We start from the raw sequence: 17,523 nt of genomic DNA on the forward strand, positions 1-17,523 counted from the left end.
GATTGTCTTCCCAGTTTCTTGCATGGTAAGTTGGTAAGGAAATGAGTTTGGGTTTTCCTTCATAAGGCAGGGAATCTTTGAGCATTTGCTCCTTTTCATGAAGACAATTTTGGCTTGGTTTCTAGACTGATAGTATATAGCCATGGGTAGATTTAATTAAAGTTTTAAGGTTGGGAAGGGAATGTTTCTGCTTTGTAATTTGTAACTTAGGATAACTTTGGATAATTATGGTGTTGTGTCTTTCTTTGGTTGATGATTGGTTGGTTAAAATAAATGGAAAGGATCTGTAGTCAACAGCTTCCAGTGTCATGATAATGTGTCTAGAATATTATACCTAATATAAATCTATGCTTTTTATTTAGCTAAAATCTGTAAAAATTCAAAATCATTATTTAAAGAAAATAGGTTTATCTATATCATCATAATGGTTGAGTGATTTCTGCAAGGTGTAAGTACCAAACATTCCCAGACGCATTTAGGTTATTTATTTTTCAAAAGCAAATGTCAGCTTTTTATGGGTCTACATTCAGTAAGAAGGTGGAGGGTCGTGAACAACTAATATGCTCAGTTAAACATATATAAGAGAAGGGTCATAACGATGTTGGCCCCAATTACAGAGCAAATTCATTTTCTTGGCTACATGTTTTCTTTTTCTATGAAGGCGATCTGATCATTATCAGGTTTTTTTTTCACTTTTTTATTTGTAGCAACTTTCTTCTCACTGAAAAAGATTAAAATAATACCAACCAGCATGACCTATAGACAGTATAAATAATGAAGTGTTTCATTCATAACTACAGAAATACCAAATGTTAAACCCTTAAGGACCAGCATCGTACCCTATATGTCACTGGCCTTTTTTTGGGACTTGATTGTTTTATAGCGCGGTCTTGCCACCAGCGTTGAGACTGCTCTATTCCACAAAGCCTGCTGGAGGGACGGCATTAATAGTGTGTTCTTGCTAGACTTGTGCTATTATGTCCTGAAAAAACCCTTAATGACCAGTGACATACAGGGTACATTGTGGTCATTAAGGGAAGGAACTTTAAAGTTATGTTTCATATATGGATACAATGTATTACAATTAAGCAAATCAAATGAGCTGCATACAAAATAATTGTTTTAAAATCAGAAAAACTATTTTTAACCCCTTAATGACCACAATGTACCCTGTATGTCACTGGTCGTTAAGGATTTTGTCAGGACATAATAGCACAAGTCTAGCAAGAACACGCTATTAATGCCCTCCCTCCAGCAGGCTTTGTGGAATTGAGCAGTCTCAACGCTGGTGGCAAGACCGCGCTATAAAACAATCAAGTCCCAAAAAAAGGCCAGTGACATACAGGGTATGTCGCTGGTCCTTAAGGGGTTAAGGAAAAGCACATTTTGCAGTCCAGGGACATGACATAACATTTGAAAAGCTACTTTAGTGTAATTATCTTATGTTCTTTGCTGTGGTAAATTAGGAAAATGGTTGTAAAATGATGAGTTAATTATTATTATTATTATATGATGATATTTTAATGGTCAAATAAATGTTTATTCTTGATTTGTCAACTCATTCAAATAAAATGTTTTAGAAACATGTTCTAGTAAATTATCTAGAAAAATGTTCTGGAAACAAGCAGTCTTCTTTGTTCATAACATCAGTCCCAAGGCAGGGACTCAGAGCAGTATAATCTCTGTGGTCAAGTGACAAAAAGGTCAAAAGAGTTTTGTGAGACCTTCTCTTACCTAAACATGAATAGTAAAAAAGAGTGAAATTAGATAAAGTGCAAGACTTCTAATGTTTTTTATTTGTAGAAAAAGGGTGAGGAACGTAAAAAGCGCTAGAAAAACTTCAATGCATTTCACATGTTTACTGTGTGTCTCATTAGTAGTGTAATGATGTCATTTGAGGTTCTGCTTGTATGTTTGTGGATACACACACTTTCCTGTTGGTCATACGTTGCTGTCGCTTCTATTTAGTTCCTTTCTAATGAACACAAGCTCTAAGTGACAGCAGTTAAAGAGCAATAAAATATTGTAGGGGATATACAGTATGCATACATATATAGTACACACACACACACATATATATATATATATATATATATATATATATATATATAAAACAAAGTTAGTTATTCAGAGGCTGTGTTTGATTAGAACTTTAGGAGCGAGTGGAAAAATAATAATGTTAGATTCCCAATAATCAGTCTCAGGATGCGGTAGCTCGGTAGTCCCAAATGTCAATATAGAAAGGACATAAACAGTCCAAAACTCCAAACTGGAGACAAATATGCTGGCACTCATGGTATTTGCGCACAGTTTTTGGAAGGGGGACCTTCTCTCACCACGTACTTTACCCGATTAGCACCGCCACTGCCGTGTTTCAGGAAGACAGGGGAAGTGGATCCTACACACCTTCACCGGTTTAGCCTTACACCGCATCCGTCCGTGTAACGTCTGTAGATACTACCGCTCCGCCAATCACTGAGTAGAACTCCGGCTATTGTACAAGCTGTGATAAGCTTAAGGATTCTTCAAAAGCAATAATGTAGCAAAGCCTTCCAAATGCTGTTCAAGTGGCAAATGGCTTTTTTGTATAAAGGGAAAACATGAATATCAATGTAATAAGTAGAAAAAAGCCTACAATGCCTTGAAGTAAAAAGTCCAACTTTAATGGTCAATATAAAAGCATGACAGAATTTAGTAGTAAGCGTCTGACATGTTTCGGCCTATGGCCTTCATCTTAGACATACGCTTGCTGAAAAAAACGCCAATATTTAAAAGCAGTAATAAAATTCTATTGGATATTCTTAATTACAATTATATGCACAACATATATGGTTTTAATGGCCTAACAATACATAGTGATAAACACATTGTTTTGTGGCACATAAATAAAACAAAACACATTTCTGAACCAAATATAAGGACAAGATCACATGTATATATGCATATTATCTCAGAACTATTAATACATATTTAGAGCTTTTTATATATATGCACACAATACCCTACCGCAAACTTATTTAAAGCTACATAGTGAAGAGATTGTGACAATGAGGCAACTATACAGAATTGCTATAGAGCACAGATGGGTACCCAATGTTTTCTGATATAATACAGAGTAGCAATAATTTACCAAAAAGTAACGTGGTCTTAACTAAAAGTACTACAGCGTTACATAAAATATTTTGTGTTGCATTGTAGGTACAGGGAGAAAACTCATCTATACTGTGGTAATTGTCAAAAAGTTCTTTAGCAAAGATGTTTGTATGCATAGCAATAGATAATGCACTCATACATGTCAGTTAAAGGGACAGTCAAGTCCAAAAAAACCTTTCAGTTTTCAAATAGGGCATGTAATTTTAAACAACTTTCCAATTTACTTTTATCAACAATTTTGCTTTGTTCTCTTGATATTCTAGTTGAAAGCAAACCTAGGGAGGCACATATAATAATTTCTAAGACCTTGAAGGCCGCCTCTATTTTATTTACTTTTCACAGCAGGGGAGAGCAAGCTCATGTAGGCCATATAGATAGCATTGTAATCACGCCCGTGGCTAGTGGCAGACACTGCACTAATTGGCTAAAATGCAACTATATGCAAAATAACTAAAAGTCATGTGATTAGGGGCGGTCAGAAGATGCTTAGATACAAGTTAGTCACAGAAGTAAAAAGTGTATTAATATAACAGTGTTGGTTTTGCAAAACTGGGGAATGGGTAATAAAGGGATTATCTATCTTTTTAAACAACAAAAATTCTGGTGTTGACTGTCCCTTTAAGGTGAGCCAGCACACTACGCAATGCTTAATACTACCTTAATAATAAGTAATCATAGATAGTTGTGTATATTGGAGTAGTTCAACAACAACATCCTACATACCCAAATAGCATATTTATATGAATGTGGAAACAAAACGAATGATAACAATGGATATATCTAAACATGCTATATCAAAAATATATCCAATTAAAGAAAAGGAATGAAGAGAATGAAATTAACCATATTATTCCCAAAACTTTATAACATCATATAAGGAATTATATCCCTTTGGGAAACGTGATGGCAAAGAAAAATCCAGTAAGCCTCTTGTTTAAAGAGGACTTTATTCATATCTCCACCTCTAAGAGGTGCCTTTACTTGTTCAATAACCATCAATTTAAAAGTTGAATTTGTACTGTTGTGTTTCTGTATGAAATATTTTGCCATTTCAGAACAGGGGTCTGACCTATTGATATCTGACAAGTGTTGTCTAATTCGCTCTCTAACCTACAATATGTACAACCTACATATTGTTTCTTGGTGCAAGTACACCAAATTAGATATATGACATTTTTAGAGCGACAATTTACACAGCTATTATCTTGTTTATTTTATCAGTAACTGTAGAAGATGCTCCTTAACTTCTCCGTCACCTTTTAGGTGGCGGACTGCAATCATCCCGATCAGATATATCCGGGATGATTTACACCCCCTGCTAGCGGCCGATTGGCCGTGAATGTGCAGGGGGATGCATTGTACAAGCATTTCTCATAAAATGCTTGTGCAATGTTAAATGCCAACAGCGTATGCTGTCTGCATTTAGTGAGGTCGGGCGGACATGATTTGCTACAGCAAATCATTTCCACTCGCCTCCTTGATAAATTGACCCCTATGACTTGTTTATCTTTAAGAATACATGACTTGGGGGAAGGTGACATTCCAAAGAGAATTATAGCACAAGGTACTAACCTAAAGTTGGTTATGAGAATTTTTGCTTTTTATGAGAAACACTCTTTTGTTATTAAAATGCTTGCTAATGAAATAATATGATTGATATAACACTAGACACACCTTTTAAGCAGAAAGATTAATTATCCAAATTTCTAGAGAGGGGGGCAGTAGAGTCTGTGGGTAACATCTTGGAGAGAAGTTTCATACAGAACCTGTGGAATTTTGCTGCCTGTGTTCCACTGAATGATGACTCTCAGTACTGTTGCAATAACCTGTCTGCTGTTTGCCATTGTTTGCTATTAATGTCTTATCTCACACCGAAAGATAAGCTATGTGTTTATAGTTAAAAAATTGCCTTGTATAACTGTACTGTAATACATTTAAAAGTGAGTTACTTATTTGTGTTACTGCAATAAGTTCATAGTAAACACTGTTATTATTCTACTGCATTCCTTGTGTCGGTTTTTCCTTTCCAGTACTATAGAGAGAACTAGTTTGCACTTCAACAGTGCCAGCACATAACAAAGATTAAAACATATGTGCTGTTCATTAGAACACTGTTGCATGTGCAATCATGGAAGTTCAAAGAAATCTAAGGAGGAAAGATAAAAAATGATCCTAAGAAAATGTTACAAAGCAAGATGTGCAGAAGAAGATAGTTGCTTAAGGAGGCTCATTGGCATCAACTCAAGTGTGTGTTGATTCTTGGTTACAAAGAGTACAATTTGGTGAAGGATTTACCACCCTTGCCTTTCCTTCACATGCCCACATTAGGAAATATATTAATGTTTTTAAGAATACAGGTTTTTTTGGCCCCAGTAAGATATTTTTGTCTCTATAAAACTTTTCTATCTCAGCTAAATCTTCACGAATTTATATGATGTTAGTTTACTGGATAAAAAAAAAACTTAAAAGAGTTTAAATAAAGCAAGTCCCTTTTGTGACAGATAATAAGAAATTACCTATCCTACGAGAAAGATGCTTTTTCTAATTACCTGCTAAATGATTTGTGCATACATAATGTACTGCACTAAAGCAATATATTTCTTAAATTCTAATTAGGTTCAGGTAGATTATAAAAAAAAGGTGTGATGGGAATCGTTTGCTGTGATGATTTTCTGTTCAAATCATAAGGTCCAAATGAATACATCTCTTCTGATCACCCAGGGATACAATAATAGTCTGAAAGAGACTTTGCAGAAATCCATCAAGTCATTATTTTTGTAGCTCAGAACATTGTAGCTCAGAATGTTTACAGTATGTATGTATAATTCCAGATCATTTTAGCTGTTAATTTAACAGTTTGCAGCAAGAACTTTGGTTCCATGGTTTACAGATCCTTGCTTGTCAGAGTAACTATATAATTAGGGGTATCTAAGAAATGATGATCGTAAAAATATAAATAGCTGGGGGTTTTTGTTTTTGTTTTTAAATCTTTATAATATGACAAAGATTTTCAATGACTTATTTTTAGTTTAATATACATTTGTTTAAAGGTGATTTGACATTGAACAAAAAAACTTTACTATCAATTAATACTTATCACACCAAACCTTTTATCATTTTAAAGGGACATGAAACCCAATTTTTTAATTAAATGATTTAGGTAGAGCATGAAATTTTAAACAACTTTCTAATTTACTTCTGATATCTAATTTGTTTTGTTCACTTTGTATCCTTTGTTAAAATAGATTCCTAGGTAGGCTCAGGAGTCGCTGACTGGTGGCTGCACTTATATGCCTAATGTGCATTGCTCTTTCTTCAACTAAGGATACTAAGATAATGAAGCAAATTAGATCATAGAAGTAAATTGGAAAGTTGTTTAAAATTGTATGATCTATCTGAAAGAATTTTATTTTAGTTTAAATTGGCACATATTAAAATATAAGTGCAGATATACGTACAGAACATTCTACATTTTACTACCATTTAGATCTACCCATAACTTAGAATTTAATGGCACTGACCTGAAACTTTTGCAGAGTGCCTTCTTGCGGCTCACAAAGTAGGGAGGCGATACGATGGTTATTGCGCATACATCTGATATTGTTGTCTTTTGGCGAGGGAAAGATTTGTCTTATGACTGTAATCCTGCCGAGTGCACTATGAACCAATTCTACTATTTCTGCATCACTTATTTCCTAAGGAAAGAGAAGCACAAATTAAATAACGAATTTCTGGCTACAACAACATTTTAAGTGTACCTTCTACAGAACTTGTTCTGTGTAAATATCTTCAATAAAATAAAGAAAAATTGAGAGTAATAAACTTAAAAACCTTGATTTTTTTTAATGTAAACTTTATATCATGTAAAGATGTAAAGGAAAATGCAAACTTTAAATTGTGCATTGAGAAGTTAAACATGAAATAGACCTGGAACCTTTGTACACACAAAGGAAAGTCACAAAACAAATGTGTGATGGGAACTCAGAAATCATTTTGATCATTGAGGAGTCGATTACAATTCTTTAGAAACAAAACATCAAATAATGAATAAAAAAAAAGCTCCATTAGCGTTAATGGTGTTTTCCTGTTGAAATGTTTTAGATATACATTTTTTGATTGCGATCAACCCCATTGTTAGTTACATGATCAAGCAGTTAACCACAGTTTAATGCTTGAGGGGTATTATTGGCTAAAACATTTTTGGCCAGATTACAAGTGGAATTCTATTTAGCTCTTTCGCTTGTGCGCATATACTGCCAGAAGTAAAGTTTTAATGTGCGCAAGTTAGTATGAATGCTGAATGCGGAGAGCAATACGCTCTCTGTATTCAGCATTGCACCAGCAGCTCACAAGAGCTGCTGGTGCAATGCCGCCCCCTGTAGACTCGTGGCCCATGTGCCGCCAGCAGGGGGGTGTCAATCAACCCGATCGTACTCGATCAGGTTGATTTTCAGCGATTCCTGTCCGCCTGCTCAGAGCAGGCGGACAGGGTTATGGAGCAGCGGTCTTTGTGACCGCTGCTTCATAACTACTGTTTCTGGCGAGTCTGAAGACTCACCAGAAACACGGGCCCACAAGCTCCATTCGGAGCTTGATAAATGGGCCCCTAAAACTCATTACATATTATTCTTGATTAAAAATGAATTTTCAAGTATTTGAGTAGAAAGGACTCTAAAAATATGTATACATATGTATGTGTTTATATGTGTATGTATGTATGCATATATACATTATAGCCCTTTCCATTCAAATACCTTGTAATATACTATATACCTTTTAATCTTATAACTTTTTAAATATTTATAGTAATATTTTTATTAGATTATATATATATGAGTGTAACTGATAAAAGTAATGTATTTATGTTTCGTTTAGTGCAACTTTTTTTTAGCCCTAACCCTTTAGGTGAGGTTTTTCCTTAGGGGTGGTGGACCCTCTCTCTTTATATGAACCAGAAATAGGGATATGAGACTCCATTTTGCAAATAAGAAAGCAATATTATTCTATTAACAAATCACATAATGTTCAGAGATCTCTAAAGAAGCGTCCACCCCCTAAGACAGCATTCATGATTCATACAACACCTCTCATATGAAACAGGGCATTTCCCACTGTTACATGAATGATCTCATACAACTATAGATGGCAGGTGTTATAGAAATGATAATCACTTGTCTACTAGATGACATTTATGGTATTTTTTGTTCTAAAAGACATAATAACACACAATATAATTACCACTGTAGGGCAAATTAACTTTATTTTGTAAGTGAAGGCTAATACACCCAGGTAATGTAATGACCATGAAACACAGTCATGGGTTAGGTAGACCATTTCTCAAACCCGAAATGACACGTATTTGAAACACAAAGTCAAATGAGTGGTCCAGAATACATCCAGCTACCAGGTGGTTGTCATGACAATATCAAATACCTCACAGTATTGGGCCTACTTTGGAAAAAATCTTGCAATTCTTAAAAAACCTTTAGCAGCCTCCCAACTATATAGATATATCATAATAACCTGTGAGCCCCACTGCTCATATTATTGTATCTATATCTGCATTTCAATTATTTGTTATTGGTGTCCATGCTTCATTTTTCTCTAAGTACAGATTTATTTCATGGTATCCTCATACATAGCATAAATGGGTGAGTGTAAAGTCAGATGACAATATAACGAATATTTATACAGGATTATATATTAAAATCATACATATATTATATGAAAATTACATTAAAAATGATCAGTATTAAACATGTTTCAGATAGAGCAACTCCAGTCCTCAAACACCCCTATAAGGCCAGATTTTCAGGATATCTGAACTACAGCATGGGTGAAATAATCAGCTGATGGCTGAACACAGGTTACTAACCATGGTTACTGATCAGCTGCTTATTTCACCTGTGCTCTGGAAAATCTGTTAGAGTCACTTGAGGACTGGAGTTGAGAAACTCTGAGATAGAGCATATAGTTTAAAAAAACAAAAGTTTTACTTTACTTCTGCATAGGACAAATGAATACTCCTGAGGCGGGATGAGGAGTATGCATGTGCACTACATATCTAGATAGGCTTAGGAGTGTGCATGTGTCCTATGTGTTAAAACAAAGTAAAAAAAATAATAATTGTTGAAAACATTGCTGCCATATAATGCTCAACAGACATGTATACTCTTACACCTAACTATGTATGCTCTGAAACAAAGTATACAGAGAAAACAAAGTCAATTTAATAATAGAAGTAAATTGGAAAGTTCATAAAATTAAATGAACTATCTGAATAACGAAAGTTTAAAATGATCATAAAAGTTTAATAAGATCTTCATATCCGTTTAATGCTGTGCATTTGTTTAGTTATGAATGCACATTTGTTAACTTAACACGGATATTGTTTCCATGTAATGAATATCTGAAAGAATTCGACATAAAATGTATTGAAAACAAACACATTTGTCATAATTAATTTGTTTCCTTTAAATAGTGATCCTATCTTCTTCCCAGAGCACCGGCTGTGGTGGCTCCCAGGGCCTGCACTAATGGAGAAGGTCCTTTAGTGCAGGCCCTGGGAGCCACCACACTAAGCCTCCTATTAGCACCCCAGGGCTCTGTGAAGAAGTATTGCATCTCTCCAGCACACTACATGTATTTTACACTACAGGTGAACTTTTTCACCTGTAACAAAGGAACATATACATTTGTTTAACTAATAAAATGGTCATTATTCTTTTACTTTAAAATGAAACGAATACCGACTATAATGGACAACAAATATTTGAAATACAAACGTTTTTGACTATTTATAACGAAAGACTTAGCTGAACCGAATTTTTCCCCTGTGCACACCTCTAATCAAACCCAATTGGAGTTTAAAAGTGCATTTCCTTTGAGCCTATCTACTGTAGGTATGATTTATAACAAATGATACAAAGAAAAATTGATAAAAGAAATTAATTGAAAATTCCCTTAAAAATACATGCTCTATCTGAGCCGTCAAAAATTAAAGGGATAGCTAAGTCCAATATAAACTTTCATGATTCAGATAGGGCATGACATTTTAAACTACTTTCTAATTTACTTTTATCATCAAATTTGCTTTGTTCTCTTTGTATTCTTAGTTGAAAGCTAGGTAGGCTCATATGCTAATTACTAAGCCCTTTAAAGCCACCTCTTATATGAATGCATTTGACAGTTTTCCACAGCTAGATGGCATTAGTTCATGTGTTTCATATAAATAACCTTGTGTTCATGCACTTGGAGTTATTTAAGAGTCAGCACTTTTTGCCTGAAATGCAAGTCTGTCAAAAGATCTGAGATAAGGAGGCAGTCACAGAATATTAGATACAAGGTAATTACATAGGCAAGAAAAAGTATATTTCTATAACAGTATTGGTTATGCAAAACTGGGGAATGGTAAATAAAGGGATTAGCTATATTTTTAAATAATAACATTTTTGGTGTTTACTATTGCTGTAAGTTTGACATTTAAGATGTTTGTTTTGTCAACCAGTTAAGGATATCCAAGCATTTCTCACATAAAGGTTTTTTAATATATGTCATTCACTCATAGTTTGCCTATATTTTTAAAAACAATTTCTTTTTAAATTTCACTGCTAATATTGGCAACATGTTTTCAATTTTAAAATAATTTTTAAATTAATTCCTTTAGATATTGTCTTCTTTTATGAAATCATGATTTTCTTTGATAGTTTCCTCTATGATCACCTTTCCCCCACTAACACCTATATGTATATATTTTTAAACAGGATGTATTTAATCGGACACTAGTAATGTACTTGATAGTTAATATTGCACATATATAAATTAATTGTTTTTATTATCTGTTGCTATGATCATTTGTAACACGAAAGTTTTTAGCCATGTATTTCATCTCAAGACATTTATTTTAATTTAAAATGTATTTTATGTTTCCCTTTCTATATCGGATCTGGTATATATTATTACAAAATTTCAAATAATTCTGTCATCATAGACTGCAGATGCCAGCTCAAATACATTTTTAACTGGCTACATTGTTATAGCCACATTTGTTACAATACAAGCTTATTAGGCCTCTACGCTATCCAGTCTGAGAACACTGACTGGTCGGCGTTTCCGGATCCGGTGTAAAAGGCAAGGGACCAGGTGAGTTTCTTTACTCTTGAAAAAGTTTGAGTGACTAAGGAACGAAACGTATGTCGAGAAAGAAATTCACCCCCATATCCCATATCCCTGTGAGGCTCCGACACCTTGGACTAGATTTCAGGGGGTCGATCCGATATAGATCGTAGTTTGCGGCGCAAGCAAGGGAACCCGCGTTGCCCGCAGTTTCAGCTCGCAACTCGAGCTATCCCATATATGTCGCCGTCAGATGCTAACGTGCCGTAAGTCTGATAACCAGCGATGTCCAGAAATCTGCGCAAGTACAAATTTCTGGCATCGCCAGTGACTTGCGGCACGTTAGAAACTGCCGGCGCCTACAAAACCTGACTAAAGTCTAAATTACCCGCACTGTCTAACACGCCTCCCTAACATAGCCCGACACGTCTTACCCTCTATCCGCTATCCCCCCTCACTAGCCTAACAATAAAATATGTATTAACCCCTAAACCGCCGCTCCCGGAGCCCGCTGCAACCTAATAAAATTATTAACCCCAAAACCGCCGCCAGCTATACTAAATCTATAACCCCCTAAAGTGAGCCCCTAACACCGCCGCCATCTACCTTACCTACCCCCTAAAGTGAGCCCCTACCCCGCCGCTATCTATTTTAAAATTATTAACCCCTAATCTAATCCCCCTACCCCGCCGCCATCTATATTAAATTATTTAACCCCTAAAATACTAAACTATCCCTACCACTAAACCTAAGTCTAACCTTACAAATAGCCCTGAAAAGGGCTTTTTGCGTGGCATTGCCCCAAAGTAACAGCTCTTTTGCCAGCCCTTAAAAGGGCTTTTGGCGGGGCTTTGTCACAAAGTAAACTGCTCTTTTGCCTACAATCTACATCCCCCTACACCGCGGCCACCTATAATAAATGTATTAACCCCTAATCTAATCCCCCTACACCCCCGCCAGCTATATTAACTATATTAACCCTAATTATATTAGGGTTAATATAGTTAATATAGTTATTATATTAGATATATTAACTATATTAACCCTAATTATATTAGGGTTAATATAGTTAATATCATTATTATATTATATATATATATTAAGTATAATAACCCTATCTAATTCTAACATCCTAACTAAACTCTTATTAAAATAAATCTAATATTAATATTATTAATTAAAATATTCCTATTTAAATCTAAATACTTACCTATAAAATAAACCCTAAGATAGCTACAATATAATTAATAATTACATTATAGCTATGTTAGGGTTTATATTTATTTTACAGGTAAATTGTTAATTATTTTAACTAGGTATAATAGCTATTAAATAGTTAATAACTATTTAATAGCTACCTAGTTAAAATAATTACCCAATTACCTGTAAAATAAATCCTAACCTAAGTTACAAATACATCAACACTATCAATAAATTAAAGAAACTACAAATATCTATCTAAAAATACAATTAAATAAACTAAACTAAATTACAAAAACAAACAAACACTAAATTACAAAAAATTAAAAAAAGATTACAAGATTTTTAAGCTAATTACACCTATTCTAAGCCCCCTAATAAAATAATAAAGCCCCCTAAAATAAAAAAATTCCCTACCCTATTCTAAATTAAAAAAAGTTCAAAGCTCTTTTACCTTACCAGCCCTTAAAAGGGCCTTTTGTGGGGGCATGCCCCAAAGAAAACTGCTCTTTTGCCTGCAAAAAAAAACACAATACCACCCCCCAACATTACAACCCACCACCCACATGCCCCGAATCTAACCCAAACCCCCCTTAAATAAGCCTAACACTACCCCCCTGAAGATCTCCCTACCTTGTATTCACCCAGCCGGGCCGAACTCCTCATCCGATCCAGGCGATGTGTTCCAGCAAGCGGCAGTGAAGTCTTCTTCCATCCAGAACTTGAATCTGATTGGCTGATTCAATCAGCCAATCAGATTTTTCTACCTTAATTCCGATTGGCTGATAGAATCCTATCAGCCAATCGGAATTCGACGGACACCATCTTGGATGATGTCATTTAAAGGAACCTCATTTGTCGGGAAGTCGTCGTGCCGGAAGGATGCTCCGCGGTGGAGGAGCGAAGAAAGAAGATTGAAGATGCCGATTTGCTTGAAGACGTCGCCGATGGAAGAAGACTCTCTGCCGCTTGCTTCAAGACATCGCCCGGATGGAAGAATACTTCACTGCCGCTTGCTGGAACACATCGCCTGGATCGGATGAGGAGTTCGGCCCGGCTGGGTGAATACAAGGTAGGGAGATCTTCAGGGGGTAGTGTTAGGCTTATTTAAGGGGGGTTTGGGTTAGATTAGGGGTATGTGGGTGGTGGGTTGTAATGTTGGGGGGTGGTATTGTGGTTTTTTTGCAGGCAAAAGAGTAGTTTTCTTTGGGGCATGCCCCCACAAAAGGCCCTTTTAAGGGCTGGTAAGGTAAAAGAGCTTTGGACTTATTTTAATTTAGAATAGGGTAGGGATTTTTTTTATTTTGGGGGGCTTTATTATTAGGGGGCTTAGAATAGGTGTAATTAGCTTAAAAATCTTGTAATCTTTTTTTTATTTTTTGTAATTTAGTGTTTGGTTTTTTTTGTAATTTAGTTTAGTTTATTTAATTGTATTTTTAGATAGATATTTGTAGTTTCTTTAATTTATTGATAGTGTAGGTGTATTTGTAACTTAGGTTAGGATTTATTTTACAGGTAATTGGGTAATTATTTTAACTAGGTAGCTATTAAATAGTTAATAACTATTTAATAGCTATTATACCTAGTTAAAATAATTAAGAATTTACCTGTAAAATAAATATAAACCCTAACATAGCTATAATGTAATTATTAATTATATTGTAGCTATCTTAGGGTTTATTTTATAGGTAAGTATTTAGATTTAAATAGGAATATTTTAGTTTATAATATGAATTAGATTTATTTAATAAGAATTTAGTTAGGGGTGTTAGGGTTAGATAGAGTTAATATAGTTAATATAAATACTATAGTAACTATATTAACTATATTAACCCTAATATAATTATGGTTAATATAGTTAATATATATAATGTAATAACTATATTAACTATAATATACTTAGGGTTAATATAGATAATATAGCTGGCGGCGGGGTAGGTAGATTAAATTAGGGGTTAATAATTTTAATATAGATGGCGGCGGTGTAAGGGGTTCACATTAGGGGATAGATCAGTTAGATGGTGGCGGTTTTAGGGGCTCACAGTAGGGGTTTGTTTATGTAGATGGCGACGGTTTAGGAGTTAAATACTTTATTATGGATTGCGGCGGGGGATCGCGGTTGACAGGGAGATAGACATTGTGCATGCGTTAGGTGTTAGGTTTATTTTAGCAGATCGCGGTTGACAGGGAGATAGACATTGCGCATGCGTTAGGTGTTAGGTTTATTTTCTAGCTAGTTTAGGGAGTTACGGGGCTCCAATAGTCAGCGTAAGGCTTCTTACGGCTGCTTTTTGTGGCGAGGTGAAAATGGAGTAAGATTTCTCCATTTTCGCCACGTAAGTCCTTACACTGCATATTGGATACTAAACTGTGCTGGTTTGGTATACCTGCCTATGGCCCAAAAAACTACGGGCGACGGCAGAAATATACGGGCGTAACTTCTAGGTTACGCCGTATATAGGATACCAAACCAGCGCAAATATTGGCGTCGCCGGCTTTTGCGGGCGACGATTTTTATCGGATCGACCCCCAGGTGTTAGTCTAGCCAAGGGTTTTGCACGGGACTTTGCACCGCCTAAACAGCCTAGCCTGGTCTACTATGCACATTGAGAATCACTCAGTGATGCCGGCTTTGTGGACTGTTTGTTTATTTATGTATTGGATTCAAGTTACAGTCGGGACACTGAGAAGCCGTTGATGTGTAACCCTGCATCTATCACTGCTTATTAATTAACATTGATGTGCCTGTTTTTAACTCATATTTTGTGAATAGCCTTATATATGCTTGGGGCTATTATTAGCATTTGTTTTAATTTGCACTTAGATCCGTGTTGCGCTTCTCTTATTCTTTTTTTCTTTAGTTTGCTCACATCGGATGGTGATCGGATCATCTATAAAGAGAAACAGCAAATACACTGGATTGTGGAAACACCATTCCAAAAAGGGAACTGAATTATTTTAGGTTCCAGCAAACAAACAATATCTGTTTTTTTTCTGCAAACCCTCAGGGACTTTAAACCCTCTTCAATCCATACCTATTAAGGATGGTATTGTTTTATGGTTTGCACAATATTTTATGATCATTATAATTTTTGATTATTCTGTATTTTTTCGTATGTGTCCATTTCTAAGTGTTTAAGCATTTAACTATACTATCTTTGTTTACTATTATTGGTACATATACTCAGGAACCCACTGAGGAATGTATTATCATTATTAAATTTATCATCATTTATATTTATTTTTCTTATACCTAAGATCAGAAAGGGCATCGCTAGGTGTTGTTCTGTTTTGTCTTACTACAGGATATTGGATCATTTTCATTCCATTTTGGATAGCATATACATTTTTCTTTAGAATATATTTGTCACAGTTTTTAGCTGTTCCTATTCATCTGAAAAACACATAAATAATGGCTTTTTTATTTTAATATACATTCTGTTTTTCACATAATATAGCTCCAACCAGTTAAAGCAAATCATAGCCAAAAATAGCGCATGCAACAGTAAGTCTATGCACTTTGAGTCTGGTAATAGCTTTGCAAATTAACGGATATTATGTTTCTTAAGCAGAATTAATCAAAGCAGAACAAGATTAAAGGTATAGCTTAGAACAGTACTTACAGTAGACTGAAAGAAAAAAAAATGTCATTACCTACATATGAAAGAAATTCTGTTTTTTAAAAGCAAGTATTTGCAAAATTTTAATAAAATGTTTGCATATCTTACCCACAATTCTCTTGTGCATTGGTAACATTGTATATTAATAATTTCTGGGGAAAAGCAAGCGGGGATTCTTGCCTAGATGTGCTAATTTCCTATGAAAATATTTACATTGATTTAATTTTGAGACATGGAGGATTTTAATTTCAGTTTTTTATCTCCCCCATAATTTTAATGAATCAAAATTTTAATAAAAACATTAGTTCACAACAAAGAATTTTTCAGTCTGTTTTTGCAATATGAGGGTCAAATTATATGCAATGCTAGATCAGTCAAAAAGTACTGTGAAGTCTGAATTGGTGCTGATTGTATTATATAGAGAGTTTCTGCCCAAAACAGAAAATCAGGGAACCACTGTTAAGTACGATTTTTTGCTGTACAAGTCAAATTATCTAAGCATGCTGAATAATCTACACAATGCACAGTGATTGCTTAAAGCATTGCACAAATAGCTTTACAGATAGTCTTTAATTGGTTGTAAGAAAGATAAAGTTGAAAACCGTAGGATTTAAGTTTATCTTATTTTTCTTTCCAAGTGTTTTTTAGCACAGAGTTTTGATAAGTATTAATAAAGTGACCATTTTAAAAGTTTTTATAAACTTATTATGGACATGAAAGTCAAAATTAAAATGTCATGATTCAGATAGAGCATGTAATTTTAATACCAATTTTAATGAATTTATATTATCATATTCACATTGTTCTCTTGCTGTCCTTTGTTGAAAAGCATAGCAGCAATGCACTATTGTGAGCTAGGTGGTGATTCGTGGGTACACGTAGACTTTTTGCCATTGACTTTGGAGCTGACTTTAACTATGCGTTAAATCCCTTATGCAGTCTTATGCAGGCTTCAGTACAATAATATAATGTTCTAATATATTAAAGCACTTTCTTTTTTTCCCTTTACATCCCTTTAATAGCTGATTTAAATGTAAATATGTATGTATGTATGTGTGTGTGTGTTTATGTGTGTTTACTCTTCAATACACTTTTTATACTTTAATGTTTCTAAGTTCCAAGATGATGATTACTTTATTTTTGTTTGGTTTTTGTTTTGCCTGACAAAAATCAAAGTTAAAGCTGTACCAACTATTTATTTCCTTACTAATTGGATGACAGGTACCCATCCTACAGTTCTATTGGTGGAAATCTATCCATGCTGCAAACCTTACAGGAACATGTAATACCAATCATCCTCATTATTAGTATTACTATTTATTAATAAATAAAATACAAATGCAGAAAGACATTCAAGGTATTTTATCTTGTGAAAAGATTGCATCTTTATTTCATTTATATGTTTTGTTTTCTTTCCTTAATAAATAAATAAAGC

The 17,523-nt window shown here is 34.5% G+C and overlaps 1 protein-coding gene across 1 annotated transcript in view; it reads right to left on the minus strand.

Annotated features, from left to right (window-relative positions):
- GRID1 (glutamate ionotropic receptor delta type subunit 1) overlaps positions 1–17,523 on the minus strand; it is a 1,251,691-nt gene that overhangs the window by 282,602 nt on the left and 951,566 nt on the right. The window contains exon 6 of the mRNA XM_053692039.1: positions 6,675–6,848. Coding sequence (XP_053548014.1) covers positions 6,675–6,848 — 174 coding nt within the window. The remainder of the gene's footprint in view (positions 1–6,674; positions 6,849–17,523) is intronic.

Source organism: Bombina bombina, chromosome 9, assembly GCF_027579735.1.
Source record: "Bombina bombina isolate aBomBom1 chromosome 9, aBomBom1.pri, whole genome shotgun sequence".
Lineage (NCBI taxonomy): Eukaryota > Metazoa > Chordata > Amphibia > Anura > Bombinatoridae > Bombina > Bombina bombina.